This window comes from Capsella rubella, unplaced genomic scaffold (genome assembly GCF_000375325.1).
Source record: "Capsella rubella cultivar Monte Gargano unplaced genomic scaffold, Caprub1_0 scaffold_8, whole genome shotgun sequence".
NCBI classification, from domain to species: Eukaryota; Viridiplantae; Streptophyta; class Magnoliopsida; order Brassicales; family Brassicaceae; genus Capsella; species Capsella rubella.
The window spans coordinates 6809769-6827901 of NW_006238916.1; the positions used below are offsets into that span (position 1 = coordinate 6809769).

Below are 18133 nucleotides of genomic sequence, written 5' to 3' on the forward strand. Positions count from 1 at the left end.
TCACTACCTAACTCACTTGCACAAATATTTTCCGTTTATTAATCGAATCATCTTTAAATGAAAATTTTGTGATTCGAGAGATTTATTAGAAAATCTATCCTCGTCGCTTGAGAAGAAAAAAAACTGAGATTGACATTTTGGGAAACCTATTCCAAACGACGCCGTTTTAAAATATAAGGTAACAAAAATATTCATAGAAACAAATACAAAAGAGCAATATTCTTATATCACTTCCAGAGCTCTAAGAAACTCAGAAATCACAGCATGAAGATCTCTTTTTTACTTCTTAATGGTAAAGCTAATGGAGAACACACACATTGACGACACTGACACTGACACTTTTCAGAACCCCAATCAAATGAGATCATGTACACACAAATTGACAAGTTTTATAACCAAGAACAAACCACAATTTTTTTACTCACAGCTTTTGGATTGCACCCTTGAGAGACGAATTTTAACACATGCCTTTAGATTCCAGAATATTCAACATCCTACAACAAACAAGAGCAAAGCCAAGCCCATCAAAATTTGAAGTCTCTAGAGTTTAGCTAAATAGTCAATAGAGAAAGAAACAACACACTAAAAATCCTCATAACTCTCTCTATATCTTAAAATGCTACATTAAGTCCCGATCCTTAGCCTTTTTTTATGTTTTGATTAAACATTAATCACATTTATTATCAAAAATTCTGCTCTAATACGTTGTCGTGTTGGATCTGAAACACAAGCGCGTATTACAGAGGTGCGATGGTGATTTCAACAGAGTTTTTCTATCTAGTAATTAAGAAGAGATGTGTGAAGTTGTCACCTAACATACTCGGTATCAGAATCTTCTTTATTCTTCTTCAACTTGTTCAATGGTCTTCACGTCAAGGTTGAGAGCCAAATCCTCAACGGAAACCTTAATGACGTCGCTTCTAACACCAATGTCAGTAGCATACCGGCTCATACAATACATTCCAGCAGTAACTGTAGCTACACCAATGGGATTTGGAATCAGCAGTTTGAAAGGAGAAGAGAGGATTGCAGCCAAAGGAGCACCAACAATTGAAGAAGCTTGACCGCTTCTCCCTACACCTAGCTTATCCATTATAAGCAAACCCGTCTTGCAGTAGAGCGCGAAATCCTCGCAGTTGTTCTTGAAAATGTCATAGTTGCCAAACCCGTTTTGTAGAAGGTACATTGCCCTGTGGATGACTGAATCAGTTGGATCAGACTGCGCGGTTGTGCAAGTGCCTCCGCGGACTTTGGTGAGAAAAACCGGTGGACTGACTCCATATTCGAAGCAGTAGAGTGAGCCGTTCTTGAGGAAACAGTCTAAGCAAGAAAGGACTACTCCACTGTCTGGTTGTCTGAAACCGCAATCAGGAAATACCGAGCAAATATCATCACCAGAGAAAGATGAAATTGATAATGTTGATGATGACTCCATGGGGTTGTGTTCAGGTCTGAAATGAACAACTTTGGACCCACCGACAAAGATTCCTGCAAAAATATTGGTATCCAACAATCAAATTTAATCCCATTAACAATTTTGATGCAATACCCATTCATCAACACAGGAAATTGGGATCAAATATGTTGAAAATGTGAGTAAGACATAAACAATGCATAGACAGACACAACAGAAGATGAATAACAACAAAATACTGGGCCAGTGTGAAATTAGGTCATGCAAAGATTTGATTTCAATAAGATAAAAGTAAAGACCCTCCTTGTCTTTAAGATCTGTCCAGATAAAGTCTTTAACTTTAAGAATTTATACAGTTCCAAAAACATACAAGATTAAATCGAAAAAAGTAAGCCACTAGAAACCAAAAGACAAGACCTGCATTAACAAAATCGGATCTTGTATACTATAATGGAGTTATCTAGAAAGAAAGGAAGAAACTTGGGAAGAATGAATCTAAAGTCACCATGGTGAGAATAAGCGAAGACTGCTCTGTAAGTGTAGATATGATCCCCTGGCTTTAACTCTTCCCTCTCCATCTTGTTCGTAAGCAAACCCATTCTTTCTTCTTTCTCACTCTCTCTCTCTACACACACAAAGCTTCTCTCCTCCTCGCTTGTGGAAAATGCAGGAAACGGTGGTACAAGTGTCAGCTCTAACGGTGGGATCTGACGTCAGCGATATTATTATAGGTAAAGTAACGTTTTCTTGGATTGGAATAATATGATTTGATTGGACGAAAATCTGGAGCTGTTGAACTACCCCTGAAGTGTGTGTTGTAGGTGTAGGACCTTGGAAGTTAGTTAGTGTTTCTAATCTAATAGGTTTGGCTAAGGGTCCGTTAAAAATTGTAAGATATGGAACACAACCGAAGCAAGCTGTGTGTTCCTATCTGGTGGCTTGCGTAAACCAGTTAACTCTGAACATAAAAGGTAAGAATTTGCAATCTTCATTTCATTTAGATGGCACACTTACACAATCTATTAAAACTACAGAGACCATACGTTTTTTGAACGTATAATACAAGTACAACATCATAACCACAAAGATCCAGAAAGTAACTAAGAAGTCACACCTGTCTATAGAAGAAAGAAAGAGAACGTTTTGGTACATTACAATACATATATAAGGATTCCCTTTATTATGTGCATATTAACATTGACCTTATTACCTATTTAAACCTATTCTCTGCTTCAGACAAGAGCCTGAGTGCATCTTCCATACAAGGACGGTCAGATTGGTTACTTCTTATGCAGAGAAGTGCGACCTCAACAACTCTTTTAATTTCTTCTTCTTCAAAAGCACTAGAACTCACTTCGTTTTCTGTGTATATTTCTCGTAGAAGAACATCCTTTGGCTTGTTCTGCATCAATCCGCCAGCATTCATCAGCTTACCATTTGTCAAGATTTCCAAGATAAGTTGTCCAAAGTTGTAAATGTCCTTTTGCTGCTCCGTTTTTATTGCATCGTTCATCTGATCTGCTTCATTGAGTCTAATGTTAGGAAGAACAAAGGAGGATGTATACATGATCTATATCTATTTATATACACTAGTGCTAAAGAGAATTTGTGTTTCATGGTAAAGTACCTGTGTTTGCAGTTGAAGAGACAAAGCCTTTCTTCAAATGTTGCATGTACTTGAACCCAAATTCACCCAAGCAGGGCTCCATCTTATCTTCACCAAATAATATATTAGTTGACTTCACATCTCCATGAGGAATTGCAGGGTAGCATTCATGGTGAAGGAAGTAAAGTCCCTTTGCAACTCCAGTGATGATCTTCTTCTTAGTTGCCCAGTCTTTCTTCTTTGTCCTCATTTTCTCAGCCAGAGTCCCGGTATGCAGGTTATTATCATACAACACATACACAAGATCATTGTTATAACAAAACCCAAGCAGTCTAACCAGATTTACGTGTCTTGCATTCCCCATCTGCGTTAAAACGTTCAAAACAACACTCTTCTTCTTGTCTTGCAATTCGATTTTTCTCACTATGACTGTTATTCCTGTTGGCAGAACTGCTTTGCTCACTGAAGCTGGAACTGCTTCAATAGGTTCAGGGGAACCAAAGCTCCTTAAAACATCATCTGCTGTGAAATGAGGGAGTCCCGCGAAAGACACCATCTTCCATTGACCTTGATTTCTGTGACGAACATAGTACAATGCCAAAGTCGCAACTGCAACTAGCAGAATAGAGACTAGACAAGCTATCAGAACTGACACAAGCTTCCTTGAGCTGTAAGCTGAACATGATTTCAGAGGAGGCCCACAGAGGTTTGCATTGCCCTCATATGCATGTTTCCCCATTGATTGAAACACTTTGTCAGATGGGATGGAGCCACTCAAGTTATTGTATGACAAATCCAAGATTATCAAATGTGGAAGCTTTGCAAATCTCTCAGGAATCCCACCTGTCATGCTGTTACCAGCTAAATCAATCTTCTGAAGAGAGCCACAAGTGGAAACAGTTGGTGTCAACATCCCTGATATATTGTTATTGCTCAATTCAATAACAGTGATCATTTTGCAGGATTCAAACTCAGGGAGACCACCAGAGATACTGCAGGATGATGCAGAGAAGTTGTGAAGACGAGGCGCAGACCAAATCTGCGGTGGAAGTTTGCCTCCAAGCTCAGGGTTATTGGAGATATTGAAGTAGTCAAGTTTTGTAGCTTTGGATATATCTAAAGGAATCCCTCCAGTGAGTTTGTTTCTAGAGAGGTCTATGTATGAGATATCAGGAAGCTGGCTAAAGCTAAAAGGGATCACACCTGAGAATGAATTATCTTCAAGCCTTATACGAACAAGCGTTGAACAATTGGAGAGAGATGGAGATAGAGTTCCAGTGAAATTATTGGAGAAAAGCATGAGCTTGTAAAGAACACCTCTTGAGCAAATACCTTGTGGGATTTCACCTTGGAAACTGTTGGTTGAAACGTCGACCCACCTAAGCTTTGAGTTCATCCCCAAGCTTTTTGGAAGTGAGCCAGTAAAGTAATTATTCCATATGAAGAGAGTATCCAAAGAAGGTAGCTGAGCAATGACTTCAGGGAGAGTCCCACTCATTTCATTGTACATAAGATTCAATAGCCTGAGATTCTTGAAACCTGCAAAACTCTCTGGTATGGTTCCAGAGAGATGGTTGTCTGAGAGGTCTAAGTTAACAAGAGAAGTGATTTTTCCAAGCCCCCATGGGATTTCCTTAGAAAGATGGTTCCTGAAGAGGAACAAAGATTCAAGCTTTGTGAGATTGCTGAAACGCTTTGGTAAGAAGCCAGAGAGATTAGCTCCAGCAATGTCGAGATACTTGAGCTCACTCAGGTAACCGATTTGCCAAGGGATCACTCCTTGATATGAGTTATATCCAATCTCCATGTGAGTTAGAGTTGTGAGATTCCCAAGCTCTTGTGGTATATGCCCGCTTAGTAAATTCCCACCAAGATGAAGAAACTCAAGATTCTTGAAAGAACCGTACTGACTCGGAATTGAGCCAGTGAAGTAACTCCCAGCAAGATTGAGTACCTTGAGATTCTCTAACTGAGAGAGATGGATCGGTAATGGACCGGAGAAGCTATTGCTCAAGGCGTCGAGATATATCAGATTCTTGAGACTTGAGCCATTACCGTTGTCGGGGAAACGCCCGGAGAAGTTGTTTCGGCTAATGTCAAGGCTTCTTAGATTAGTCAAGTTGAAGAAGATCTCAGCCGGAAACTCGCCGGAAAACGAGTTGTCACTGATGTTAAGCTCAAGGAGGTCAGAGAAGACGAGGAACTGATTCCCTGGCAAATTCCCAGCGAGATTCTTGGAAGAGAGGTCGAGAGAGACAACAGAGGTAGAGTCTTGGTTGCATCGGACACCAGACCAAGAACAACATGCGACAGATTTGTCGGAAACTCCGGGAGTGATGACGAACCAGTCTTTTAAGCTGTCGAATTTGTCGGTGAGTTGAGATTTTAAGCTGAGAAGAGAATCTGTTTGAGGGTCAGCTGCAACTGAAGTCAAGAAGAAGAGGAAAAGATAAAAGTAACCACAGAGTTTATGTAGCTTGGAAGAAGACTCCATTAGAGTTGGAAGAAGAGGGTGTGAGAGAGATCAATGAGAGGAAGCATAAAAGCTGATGAAGAAACAGCAGATGAGATAGTATAATGCAAATCTATAACAGTGGAAAGAGACGAAAAGCGAGAAACTTTGATGGGGGAGTGTGCTTTTGCTTTTGAGTTTTGAGTGAGAAAAAGCTGGTCGCATTGATTGCTCTCAAATATATACGATTAACTATGTTTTTTTTTTGTTTTTTTCTTGGATTCTCTCTTTCTCATTATTAATCACTAATCTTACTTAATAAGTTGATTAATTTTGTACTACTAATGTAACAAATTACTACTAATCATCATTCATGTTTTTGTCTTTTTTTTTTGGTAAGGCATGTTTTTGTCTATTGTGTGTGTTCGTCAATCACAATTTCTATTCTCAATGAACTTTTCTTTTAGTTATTTTTCTGAATTTAGCATGTGTTTTCAAGTAAAACGTAAACAATTAAATAAATGGGTGGTAAAAGATTTCGATCTTCTTTTGTCATATGTATTTAGGTATTAAACATTGAAAAACATACATAATCTAAGAACAAAAAAATTATTGGAATAAGTGGAAAATAAAAAAAAATCCGAAAACAAAATTTTATGAAAGGGAGTGAAAATTGTCAATTTTTAATTTCTAAAATTATGTAATATTATTATATATATATATGATTTTTATTATTATATTATAGTAGGATGCGATGATTACAAAAATTTACAATTTAAGTTTATTATTGTTTTAAAATTAATTTACATGGTGTAAAAACATTTACATATTTTAATATAATTTATCAAACTTATTTATTCATAATTCATATGTTGCCATAGATCTCGATCTCCATCAGTGTTTGACCAAAATAGATTTTCAATATCTTGACCAACTTACCAAATTTATATCTAAAATTGAACCAAAATTTAGCAAACTTTAACCGCTTAGCAACCAAAATAAACCCAAACCTAAATAGCATAAAACCGAACAGAAATATACTGTACATGTCAAATTAATACCTGAACCAAACCAGACCTAATTCTATTTTCGGGTTAAATCAGAACCATTTTCTTGTATAACCAAATAACCCAAAACCGGAACTACCCGAACCAGAAGAAAAGAGTCAAATCGCTTCTAGTCCTTGTCCAAAGTGTCACTATTTCTGGGTTAAGAAGACAATAATAAAAGACGCGCAATTTCAGTTAAAGAAGATATAGCTGAAGCAAAACAAGAAATGTCTGAATTTGGTGAGCTTGTCCAAAATCATCAAATCAAACCCTTTAAAAATGGCAAGCCTTTCAATCCAATCGAACCTTCTTCTTCCAACACCGATCCAACTCTCTCTTTATCCGATTCTCTTCTCCTCAAGATCCTCCAGAAGCTACCTGAATCACAACAGAGCAACGACGTCTCACTCGTCTGCAAACGCTGGCTGAGTCTTCAGGGACGTCGTCTACGGACTCTAAAGGTTCTTGATTTCGATTTCGTCTTGTCTGGGAGGATTGTCTCGAGGTTCCCCAAGCTCACGCATGTCGATTTGACAAACGCCTGTATCATGAATCCGCCGGTCAATTCGGGTATTTTGCTCTGTCACAAGTCGATTTGTTTGCATTTATCTTCAGACTCGTCGAATTGGGATTTTCTTGAAGAGAATCTATTGCACAGTGACGTAATTGATAGAGGGCTTAGCGTATTAGGCAGAGGGGGTTGTGATTTGCTTAAACTTGTAGTGATTAACGCTACTGAATCAGGATTACTGAGTTTAGCTGAGGACTGTTCTGATTTACAAGAATTAGAGTTGCACAGGTGTAATGATAGTCTCTTGCATGGCATTGCTGCGTGTAAGAATCTTAGAGCTTTGAGATTGGTTGGAAGCGTAGACGGATTGTATAGTTCATCAGTGTCTGATATAGGGTTAACATTCTTAGCGCAAGGGTGTAAGAGGTTGGTGAAGTTAGAGCTTAGTGGTTGCGAGGGTAGCTTTGATGGGATTAAAGCAATTGGGCAATGTTGTGAACTGCTTGATGAGTTGACCATTGTTGACCATAGAATGGATGATGGTTGGATAGCTGCGCTTTCCTACTTTGAGAATTTGAAGACACTTAGAATTTCGTCGTGTAGAAAGATAGACCCTAGTCCTGGACCAGAAAAGTTGTTGCTGTCTTGTCCAGCTATGGAGAGTTTGCAACTCAAGAGGTGTTGTTTGAATGACAAGGATGGGATGAAAGCGTTGTTTAAAGTGTGTGATGGAGCAACAGAGGTTAATATTCAGGATTGCTGGGGATTGAGTGATGATTCTTTCAGCTTGGCCAAAGCTTTCAGGTAAACTTGGCTTTAGATCACTTCCTTATGTTTTCTCTTCAGTTGTCTAGTTCATGGGTTGTTGTTAGAAAGGCTATTAGGAGAGAAGTTTTGCTTCTTTTGCGGCATTTTGATCATCTGCTTTCTCTTGCAGGAGGGCGAGGTTCCTGTCTTTGGAAGGATGCTCAGTCTTAACATCAGGCGGCTTAGAGTCAGTAATTCTGCACTGGGAAGAGCTTGAGAGCATGAGAGTAGTGTCATGTAAGAGCATAAAAGACAGCGAAATTTCACCCGCGCTCTCGTCTTTGTTCTCGCTTCTCAAAGAACTAACGTGGAGACCAGACACAAGGTCCCATCTCTCATCGAGTCTCGAAAGTGCGGGTATTGGAAAGAGAGGCAGCAAATTCTTCAAGAAGAGTGTTCTACATTGAACATATGTTATATTGTGTAAGTGCTCACATCCCATGTGCCTTGAGAACTCTTGATATAGAGTCTATAGACAAACTCTTTAGTTATCCTCTTCTTCCCTCAAGCATTACTCTGTTGTAAAAAATAATACGTCCCAAACTCTTATGTATGGCAATGTTACTGTTGTTATGTATAGTAATAAAACTCTTGCCGTTCACAATACTAAATTTCAATTTCAGCATTGATAGTAGAAGAGATTCAGAAAACATTGTTTGAGTTATTAGGTACTTTGAGTTTGAATATCTGAAGAAAGCTACCAACTTAGCTCAAATACAACTTATTGTGTTGCAGTAATCGCAAATCCACCACAATAATAAAGAAATAGCACACAAATTATATTGTAAAAACTCTCTCCACTAATGCAACGAATTATAAAGACGTGATATTTTCAACATAAAGTTTAATTATTTTTATTAATAAATAATAAGTGTGCAATGTTTTTTTTATTTTGACAACTTTACTCGATTAGTTCAAATACGCCAATTTTGAAAAGTATTTTCACGTCAAATTTTGAAATTCTATTAATTTAATTAGATTTGTATTATTAATTAATATAAAGATTTTTCTAATTCGATGATATTTTAAAATATACACACCGAAAATAAAATTTAATCATTATAATCAATATTTTCTTAGAATAAATTACAACAAAAACAAATATCATCATGAATTGAATACAACACTATAACATTTTGATACATGAAATCTATTAAAAATAAATTTTAACAAAAAAATAATATAGATTTAGGAATTAAAAAATACAAATTATTAATGAATACTGACTAACTTTAAAAAACCAATTTATTTATAATATGATGTCTGTGCTAGTTCATGTAAACATTAGATTTATGTTGCTAACTACTTAATAATACTTGAAATCAAGAGATGAAAATGTAACTATCATAACATTCTTTCAAAATATTTGAAAGAAAAAGAAATCACTTCATATATTTATCTTATCCTAAACCCGCATATTAAGCTAATCATAACCTAATAACCAACAACATAATTCAATGTTTTAAGGCTAGTTAGTAAAAAGTAAAGTAGACCAAATTACACAATTTAATTTAAGTGGAGATGTGCACAACACCATCTTTCTCTATTCTTTTAGTCAAAGTCAACTCAAATCCCACCGTGATTCCCATGACCCCCATTTTTAATTTTTTATTTTCCCAAAGAAATTAAATAAAATTCAAAACTCTCTCTCTTTCTCTCTCTCTCTCTCTCCCAAAACATCTCTTTCATTGTATCCGTTAGAACAGTTCGTAATCCGCCGCTAAATCAAACCAGAGAGATAGATCAAAGCAGAGAAGAAGGAAGGAAGAGGAAACTGAAAACGATGTCGTTTAGGGAGAAGATGCCGACGAGTCCTAAATCGCCTCTGAGAAGGAGACGTGCGAGCTGGACCGGTCCATGGCTAAACCATCCTACGACGTCGTTCAAGCAAGTAGTCTCCGCCGTCATTCAAGCCCAGTCACCGAGATCCAGGTTCAAATCCGCCGCTTCTGAATTCTCCGATGTCGATCGAACACTTTCGTTGTCAGATTCCATCATCCTCAGGATCCTCGAGAAGCTACCTGAATCTCAGAGCAGCGATGTCTCTCTCGTGTGTAAACGGTGGTTGAATCTTCAGGGACGGCGTTTACGGACTATGAAGGTTTTCGATTGGGATTTTCTCTTGTCTGGGAGGCTTGTCTCTAGGTTTCCCAAGCTTACGAATGTTGATTTGGTTAACGCGTGTTTGAATCCCTCGAGGAACTCGGGGATTTTGCTTTGTCACAAGTCGATTTCGTTTCATATATCTACCGATTCGGCGTCGAATTGGGATTTTGTTGAGGAGAATTTGTTGCATTGTGAAATGGTTGATAGAGGGGTTAGGGTATTAGGAAGAGGGAGCTGTGATTTGCTTAAACTTGTTGTGATTAATGCTACTGAATTGGGATTGCTGAGTTTAGCTGAGGACTGTTCCGATTTGCAGGAGCTAGAGTTGCACAAGTGTAGTGATAATCTCTTGCGTGGTATTGCTGCTTGTGAGAATCTGAGAGTTTTGAAATTGGTTGGAATTGTAGATGGATTGTATAGTTCGTCGGTTTCTGATATAGGTTTGACGATTTTAGCACAAGGGTGTAAGAGATTGGTGAAGCTGGAGCTTAGTGGTTGTGAGGGTAGTTTTGATGGGATTAAAGCAATTGGGCAGTGTTGTGAAGTGCTTGAGGAATTGACTATTTCTGACCATAGAATGGATGATGGTTGGATAGCTGCGCTTTCGTATTTTGAGAATTTGAAGACATTGAGAATTACGTCGTGTAGAAAGATAGATTCTAGTCCTGGACCAGAAAAGTTGCTGGGATCTTGTCCAGCTCTGGAGAGTTTGCAACTCAAAAAGTGTTGTTTGAATGATAAGGAGGGGATGAGAGCCTTGTTTAAGGTGTGTGATGGAGTAACTAAGGTTAATATTCAGGATTGTTGGGGATTGCTTGATGATTCTTTCAGCTTGGCTAAAGCTTTCAGGTAACTTGGCTTTAGATCAATTCCCTAGACACGTTTCCCTTCAACTATTGAGTTCATGGATTGTTATTAAAAATGGTTACTTTAAAGAGCAGAAGCCATAGTTCTCTGGTGTTCCTGTTGGTAGGTTCTTTTTCACATCAGGATCTCATCAATTAACTATCAGAAGAATGAAAAGCAGAAACTTAAATGTGGTGTTTATGTTACTGACGTATCTATTTTATGAGCATTAACTGTTTTTACTTTGAGTTGTGTGCTTTATTACTTAAATCTTATAACTTCCAGCAAACCCTGAAAAGATTTCCCATCGAACTCTTCTGCTAGTTTTTACTCTGAGATGCAGTAGATAGGCTATTTGATCACTATTTTGTCCCTTGTAGGAAGGTGAGGTTTCTGTCTCTGGAAGGATGCTCAGTCCTAACAACAAGCGGCTTAGAGTCAGTAATTCTACACTGGGAAGAGCTTGAGAGCATGAGAGTAGTGTCATGCAAGAACATAAAAGACAGCGAAATATCAGCGGCACTCTCGTCTTTGTTCTCACTTCTCAAAGAACTAACATGGAGACCAGACACAAGGTCTCATCTCTCATCTAGTCTCGAAGGTTCCGGTATTGGAAAGAGAGGCAGCAAATTCTTCAAAAAGAGATGATCTTATGTCAATGTAACGTAGGTTCTCGCATCTCATGTACCCTTGGAAATACTCTTGAGGCATCAATCAATCATTACTCTCTGTTGTAAAATCATATGTATTGCAATGTTCTGTTGTTATGTATAATAAAAACTCTTGTGTCCATGCTTTTTTTTTTGTTTTGCTTTTCACTAAAGAATATACAAGAAACAATGTTTTATACAAGAGAAAAAATAAATAAATAATTGTATTAGCGGCGATCTCTAGAGAAGAAAAGTTTGAGAAAGTCAAAACATTGAAAACAAGAGAACCTTGTTCGACTTCGTCTGGTGTCTTGGATAGATTTCATGGCTTCGTTGCTTCTGTAAGCTCTCATGACGGTGTCCTGTTCCACTTCCTCTTCTCTAAACATCAAATCCGCCACGTCATCTTCTCCATAAAAGATATCTCTCTGTCCGGCTCCAGCCAAGCTCTTCCGTCTACGTAACCCTTCAACACTCGCCTGAAAACGTGGCAGCGACGCAGAAACTCGTGTCTCCGCCGCCGTTGTTGACACAGGTAAGTCGTACTCTTTTCCGATCATCTTCTTCTTCTTCTTCTTATGTGGTCCTTTGTAATATCTAAACGAATAAAAACGTAGGGCAGAGACTTGCGTACCTAATTTTCGTAGTTATCGTTACTTATAAGAAAAAAGTTTTTGGTATTTTGGTTCTTTTATTATAAAACAAATATAATGTTAAAACGTGTAACTATCTTTTTAAGATTCTTTAATTGTTTTCATATTTATCCAAAAGAAAGATAAATTTAGCAAGCTACCTATAGAAATAATCAAATATTGCATATCTAGTAGAAATATTCAAAAACAGATAAATAAATACTGATTAAAAAAATTGAGATAAAGATAAAGATAAATCATAATTATACATTGGAAAAAATAAATAGAATGTATCTCTCTTTTGAAACAAACCAAATCGGTTTTAGTATTTTAGATATAAAAATTGGTTCAGGGATGAGGTCTGACACAAAACAAAAACCTTTGAATCTGGTTGAGGACTTACTACAATGGCCTCATCTCAAGATCAGAGCTATGGTGTGAGACGGGGACAGAGCTGTGGTCAGAGGCACTCATCTCTTGAACCGGTGGCGGGTTAATAACAGTCATGGGCATCACAAAGTTGTCCGAAAGACGGTTCTTCATCTCGCGGTGCTCTTGGCAAACCGCGCAAAAGTGCAGGCAACAATGCACCATACATGGATCACATGGAGAGTTCTGTTTCAATCAACCATACAAAAACACACACAACGTCAAAACTCCTTTTTCGCAGTTTATATCGATATTTCGTTATGGAAGCTTTCGATTTTACCTTGAGATGGTATTTCCTCTGTAGATTTTGGCGGACATTTCCGGTGTAGATACCACACATCCACCATACAAACAACAATCCTTCACATATAAGAAACGACGTATGCGGATCTATACCAGGAACACAAGCAACTATGGATGCAGCAGTAAGACCGCCTTCTACGACAATGGAATGACAAATACATGCTTTGGTACAAGAGGTTTCCTCGTCACTCAGAGTCTCATAGACACGCCCAAATAGAACACTTGGGCAAAAAAGTCCCTGCCAAACTGTAAAGAGACTTCATCTAAGACATGGAAGTGGACTATAAAACTATCTACTAAGCATGACACTGAAGATGTGAAACTAAGCTTCTAGATAAAGATGAATCAAAATGATAACACAGATCTGTGAAAGTGAAAACTTACAACTAGGCATGTCCTCAGTACAACCGAAGATTCCGGTAGTCCATGGCTCATCAGCAGGAGCTTCAAAATTCTCAGGCAAAGGTTGGCCACACTCGTTACATTTGTGAACAGCTAGCTACGGACAAGTTTGCACACACGGAATCGAATCAGAGCACAGATCCAAATAGATCGAATTGGAAAAATCACTAATCAAGTCAAATTGACAAAACACAAAATAAAAAATTGATCAATTGAAGAAGACAAAACACGGATCTCTATCGCAAACAACTAACATTATCGATTAATATCAAAAATTGGGATGGCGTAAATGTGAAAATCAGAAACAGTAGAAGAGGGCAATTACATGAGAAACCTCAATGGGCTGATTGAGTTCGCCGGGATTAATCTCATCGACGGGAGCTTGCTCCTTTGTCAACTTCACATACCTCGACGGTGCTCCTCCGTCCGACATCTGAATCCAAAATTAAGATCAAGCCAAAAATCGAATTGATAAAAAGAAAGAGACAAAAAAAAAAGGATCTTGGACGAACCATATGAAGGAGATTTGGAGAAACAGACGAGTGATGATGATGATGATCTCACAGGTTCCGTCTTCTTCTTCCTGTGTGTGTTAAGGGCTTTTTATTTTTACTCTAATGAGATTTAATTAAGAAGGAAACTTAAAGAAGGGATGTTACCAAACTGTTACCAAACCGGAGTTAAAGTCTAATTTGGTCTTCTTCTCTTCCGTTGACTTACCCGGACTCATTAAAGCCTACGCTCGGGATAATTGTCTTATCCGAATTATCCAAATCCAAAACTAAGTAATATATCCGAAAATCCAAAATAAAACTATAATTAAATATATAATTTTATACCAAATATTGAAATTATAAGAATAAACTCGATATCCAAATTTCTAAAGGTATATTTGATAAAACTATATAAACTTTTATAAAATTTTACCGAATTTTATTAAAATTGAACCAATATTTTTTTCTCCAAAATCGATCCGACACTTATAAATGGAACCCGAATATAATTGACATAAAACCAAAACAGATAAATGAATTTTCTTACTGAAAAAGTTACACATCTAAAATCCCAATGTTCATTCTTGCCGACTTCCTTACTCAAATTATATCTAAAGGAAAAACAGATTTGGTGAAAATTTTTGGAATATGAATGAAGGAAGCTGAAGCAAGACGGACAGGTATGAAACGTGATTTTTGCTTCATTCTGATTCCAACGAAATCTATCCAATATTTCATAGTTTTTGATGCTCTTCAACACCAACAATAATACCAAGTTCCTGTCATTTTTCTTTCTCAAAATTTGGCGTTGGACTTAACAACCAGTGATTGTAATAAGGTAAGACAAAGTCGTTTCATCACTTACGAGTTTGCATGCCAAATATGACAAGCTTATGTAGCTGCAAAACCAGGTAACCCCCAAACAAGGGTTTCACAAGCTGAGGTTTTTAAATTGAATCAAAGAAAGAGAGAACACATTTGTAATGTTTACAAAAAGCCCCACCAGCTTTTGAGATAGGCCAAAACATCAACACAGACCTGTTCTTGGGACCTCAACACAAAACCACCAAAACTGTTGTTGCTTCCACCAGAGAATTCCTTACCTACTATGTTATTGTAATCATCCACCACTGGAATTTAGAAAAGATTTATCAAAACTTCATCAACAAAGGTGGGAGTTTACCCGATACATATCAAACATCATGCCAACCCATCCAATGTGCTTCCTGGATTCCCTCCCAGAGATTACTTTATTGAAGGCTTTTTTTTTTGCAAGCAAAGGTTCCAAGAAATGTAACAGTTATACCTAACCCCAAAGCCAAAGATTATTATTCCTCCCGTGAATAAACTTTACTTGTAGACAGAGAACTCGACAAGAATAAACAAAACTCAAACTCAAGACTGAACCTAACTTCTAGTAAAGGATGTCTGTCATATATTTGTTACCTCAAAGAGTATCTTTGTCATTCAAGCCCAAATCCCAATATTCCCGATTCTGTAGTCTTTCAACCAGAAAAGTATATCAAACTAGAAACAGGTACCAAGTACCAACCAACAAAATCAAAGAGGCTATAGCATCCCAAACATTGGGAAATGCAATGAAAATGTAAAGGTTATATGGTTATACCTACCTCAATGCTTTTGACCTCTTAACAAATAACCAACCGACGAAGGGGTAAGGTCTCAAACTCTTAGAATAGCTGTGAATCGGTAGAAAGATAATTTTTATCCATAAAATTTAACAAGGAAGTTCCAAAACAAGACACATGCTCATGAAACTAAGGGGGATGTCACAATGTCTACCTCATTAATTTGCAAAATTCCTGGCCCCAAGACATAGCGACAACACATTATCTCAAACTAGTGGTGGCAAATGCGATTTTCTACACCCTTCTGTGGCTAGACTTTCCATTAGGGTCTCAAACTAGTACTGGCGAATGGGGCTTTTTGACACTCTTCTGTGACCAGACCTTCCGTGAGGAGATCGTGACCTGCTTCGATCACGACCCTCTCTGCCACTCCTCGATCTCCTGTCATAAGGCTTTCTATGATCCCTGCCACGGTCTCTGTGTCTATCACCATCTCTATCCCGATCCCGATCACGGTATCTTTCTCTATCACTAGACCCACTCCTCTTACTCTCGCTTTCCTTCTCCCTTGGTTTCCTCTTATCATCTGCTTCTTTTCCTCTGACTAGCTTTTCTTCGTCCTTTCCTTTATCTTTAGCAGCCTGGAAAAAAAAGAAAGAAAAACAAGTATCACTATCCCCATCTTCCAAAAAGACAGCTTAAATGATAAAAGACTCAAGTATTAATTAAGAGACTTGTACTTTTTGTTCAGCAAGAAACTCCCGGACCAAGCCATAGCCAACATGTTGTTTTCCAGTGACATGAGACTGCGTTCTTTCTACAGCATCATTTGCCACAAGGAATGATCCACAAACCTCACACAGTGCCATCTTCTTCTCCTGTGCCATTGCGAGTACCTTGTCAGTTGGACGTTGTAACAAGGCAGTCTTCTCAGCATTAAGCGCTTCCACCTACAAAAGTTATAGAAAGATAAAGCACTCAGTACACTAAATTTGTAATCATACAAATGTGTCATCACTTAGGGTATAACTAAAATAGGGAGGAATCACGAAGACCACCATATTCCAAGATCTAGTATGACTTGTCAAAACTTCGAAACTCATTTTTTAGAGCTTCTTTAGAACTTAACAGCATGGTAAATAAATGGTACCTTCCTCATTAGCGCTTCAGCTTCATCCACTTTGCCTTCTTCACCAAGTGCTTCCACTTGTTCCAAAAGGTTCTTAACTTTTTCCTCCAAAACAGACAATTGTTCAGCTTTTTCTGCAGATAGAGAAGGTGGTGGAGGCGGCTCAACATCTTGTGCAAGGCGTTCTCGTCCACGCCTGACCTTCCTATCAAGATCATTCACCTGTAACCAATTCCAATCTTAGTTTTCAGAAGACTCATTCTTATGGAATAAATAATAGAAGTGAAAAGCATCACATACCAACTTCTCGCAAAACTGTGCAAGCTCAGCCTCAAACTTAGGCACATAGGAATCATGCCTTGGAGAGTTTTCGAAGCTGAAACAGAAAATAACCAAAACTCATTGATAAAAATGCATAAATGGCACTCTCTCAGGTAAGCCTAAATTTAACCTCTACGTATAACATTGATGAACATAAACATGCAAGATAGCCAAAAATGCTTCTAGGAGTAGAGTACCACAGTAAATGGTCTATTTGAGCAATTGCTTATTCAGATTTGTAATATATCAGATAAACATACAGAAGATCTCAATGGGGTCTCACCTCTCTTTCAACTTTGGATCATGAATTCTCGAGCATGCTCCTGAAAGAACCAGAGACAACAACAATGAAGCTAAGATAAAATGAATATAAAGCATCATACAAAGCAACGGTGGAGTTAAAAATACAGACTTACCAAGATCGCTTCGAGTGTTAACGAAGAGGTCATGAGGACAAAACCGAACCATATAGAATGCACAGACTTCTCTATCGTCCCACTTAACCTCCTTGAACCCTCTTCTCTCTTCGTCTGTCAGATTACGAGCTGCAAGCAAATTCGTTTACATTTATTAGCTAATTAGACAACAATTCACCAAATTAATCACATAAAAACCATAGATTAAAGCTTCGGAGAGCTCAATTTCGAGGATGAAAACTGAAACTGGATTTTTGCTCTTCGATTATTCACCTGCGCCCATAAGTTCGTCCAACAGAGCTCGCTGAGCATCCATGGCGGGTTATAAACAAATCGAACTGAACCAAATTGAAGAGAGAATAAAGCAATTGCAGAATCAAATTGAAGAAAAGGATGACGAACAAAAGTGGAGGAGTGATGATTAGGGTTTCGTCCGCCACGAACAAAAGGGCGTCTATCGGACACTCTGTATTTTCATTATATAATTAGTTCATATACTGTATAGTATATTTTTACTTTCAATATTCATTTAATTCATATGTATATGTATATTTTGCTTCCAATAAAATATAAACTTACCAAAATAATTAAAAGCAGAAAGTATATTGAGTAAAAAATGAATGAAAAAGAAACAACATAGTAAGAAATTCAAATTCTTTAAAGAATGTTTGACATATAATTAGGAAAAGGATATATTATAATTTAACAGAAAATTGTAATTAGATTAAAAATAAAAAAAACTTATCAAAATTAATTTGAAAACAATCATTTAAGGACTTCCATAAAAGAAGATTGGAAATTAGAGATTGAAGTCAAAAAACATTATTTTGTTCAAATTTTCGATGTATAATTATTTATGCATGGAAACAATGTCGAAAACGACAAAGTAATGGTATTTAAAAATATTTAAATGGAAGATAAAATTGACGAATTTAATAATTAAACGCGTTCAATAATAAATCACGGATTTATATGAT

The 18133-nt window shown here is 37.4% G+C and overlaps 7 protein-coding genes across 19 annotated transcripts; 2 read left to right on the top strand and 5 right to left on the bottom strand.

Annotated features, from left to right (window-relative positions):
- Positions 1 to 149: 149 nt before the first annotated feature.
- Positions 150 to 2088, bottom strand: LOC17877107. Of its 2 annotated transcripts, none has more exons than XM_006279463.2 (3): positions 1920 to 2088; positions 821 to 1488; positions 150 to 494 (listed from the first exon to the last, which is right to left on the bottom strand). In XM_006279463.2, the coding sequence occupies exons 1-2, from the start codon at positions 2011 to 2013 to the stop codon at positions 839 to 841; spliced, it is 744 nt and encodes a 247-aa protein (XP_006279525.1). In that variant the 5' UTR covers positions 2014 to 2088; the 3' UTR covers positions 150 to 494; positions 821 to 838. The 2 variants fall into 2 exon arrangements, with proteins under 2 accessions (XP_006279525.1, XP_023636471.1); XM_023780703.1 differs by having other exon boundaries at positions 812 to 1488.
- Positions 2089 to 2502: 414 nt separating this feature from the next.
- Positions 2503 to 5821, bottom strand: LOC17875767 (leucine-rich repeat receptor-like protein kinase TDR). The gene is made up of 2 exons (XM_006279910.2): positions 3042 to 5821; positions 2503 to 2932 (listed from the first exon to the last, which is right to left on the bottom strand). Exons 1-2 carry the CDS (start codon positions 5512 to 5514, stop codon positions 2625 to 2627), a joined length of 2781 nt encoding a protein of 926 aa, XP_006279972.1. The 5' UTR covers positions 5515 to 5821; the 3' UTR covers positions 2503 to 2624.
- Positions 5822 to 6654: 833 nt separating this feature from the next.
- On the top strand, positions 6655 to 8450 carry LOC17875726 (F-box protein At5g51370). The gene is made up of 2 exons (XM_006280386.2): positions 6655 to 7836; positions 7970 to 8450. Exons 1-2 carry the CDS (start codon positions 6749 to 6751, stop codon positions 8244 to 8246), a joined length of 1365 nt encoding a protein of 454 aa, XP_006280448.1. The 5' UTR covers positions 6655 to 6748; the 3' UTR covers positions 8247 to 8450.
- A 1047-nt stretch (positions 8451 to 9497) lies between these two features.
- Positions 9498 to 11581, top strand: LOC17876751 (F-box protein At5g51380). The gene is made up of 2 exons (XM_006281466.2): positions 9498 to 10794; positions 11172 to 11581. Exons 1-2 carry the CDS (start codon positions 9623 to 9625, stop codon positions 11437 to 11439), a joined length of 1440 nt encoding a protein of 479 aa, XP_006281528.1. The 5' UTR covers positions 9498 to 9622; the 3' UTR covers positions 11440 to 11581.
- On the bottom strand, positions 11523 to 12562 carry LOC17877174. 2 transcript variants are annotated; one of them, XM_023784639.1, is made up of 2 exons: positions 12477 to 12562; positions 11523 to 12075 (listed from the first exon to the last, which is right to left on the bottom strand). In XM_023784639.1, exon 2 carries the CDS (start codon positions 11999 to 12001, stop codon positions 11669 to 11671), a length of 333 nt encoding a protein of 110 aa, XP_023640407.1. In that variant the 5' UTR covers positions 12002 to 12075; positions 12477 to 12562; the 3' UTR covers positions 11523 to 11668. The 2 variants fall into 2 exon arrangements, with proteins under 2 accessions (XP_023640407.1, XP_023640412.1); XM_023784644.1 differs by having other exon boundaries at positions 11523 to 12027; positions 12477 to 12494.
- On the bottom strand, positions 12354 to 13896 carry LOC111828544 (cell number regulator 6). Its single transcript, XM_023784635.1, has 6 exons — positions 13867 to 13896; positions 13720 to 13790; positions 13533 to 13640; positions 13190 to 13304; positions 12783 to 13051; positions 12354 to 12688 (listed from the first exon to the last, which is right to left on the bottom strand). The coding sequence occupies exons 2-6, from the start codon at positions 13720 to 13722 to the stop codon at positions 12476 to 12478; spliced, it is 708 nt and encodes a 235-aa protein (XP_023640403.1). The 5' UTR covers positions 13723 to 13790; positions 13867 to 13896; the 3' UTR covers positions 12354 to 12475.
- A 613-nt stretch (positions 13897 to 14509) lies between these two features.
- LOC17876432 (luc7-like protein 3) lies at positions 14510 to 17610 on the bottom strand. Of its 11 annotated transcripts, none has more exons than XR_002834023.1 (10): positions 17430 to 17610; positions 17157 to 17285; positions 17024 to 17063; positions 16720 to 16795; positions 16441 to 16641; positions 16031 to 16240; positions 15505 to 15931; positions 15333 to 15401; positions 15148 to 15203; positions 14510 to 14831 (listed from the first exon to the last, which is right to left on the bottom strand). XR_002834023.1 is itself a non-coding variant. In XM_006281752.2 (7 exons), exons 1-7 carry the CDS (start codon positions 17470 to 17472, stop codon positions 15626 to 15628), a joined length of 1005 nt encoding a protein of 334 aa, XP_006281814.1. In that variant the 5' UTR covers positions 17473 to 17610; the 3' UTR covers positions 15407 to 15625. The 11 variants fall into 11 exon arrangements, 1 of the variants encoding a protein (XP_006281814.1); XR_002834015.1 differs by having other exon boundaries at positions 14510 to 15007; XR_002834024.1 differs by having other exon boundaries at positions 15329 to 15401.
- Between the last annotated feature and the right edge of the window lie 523 nt (positions 17611 to 18133).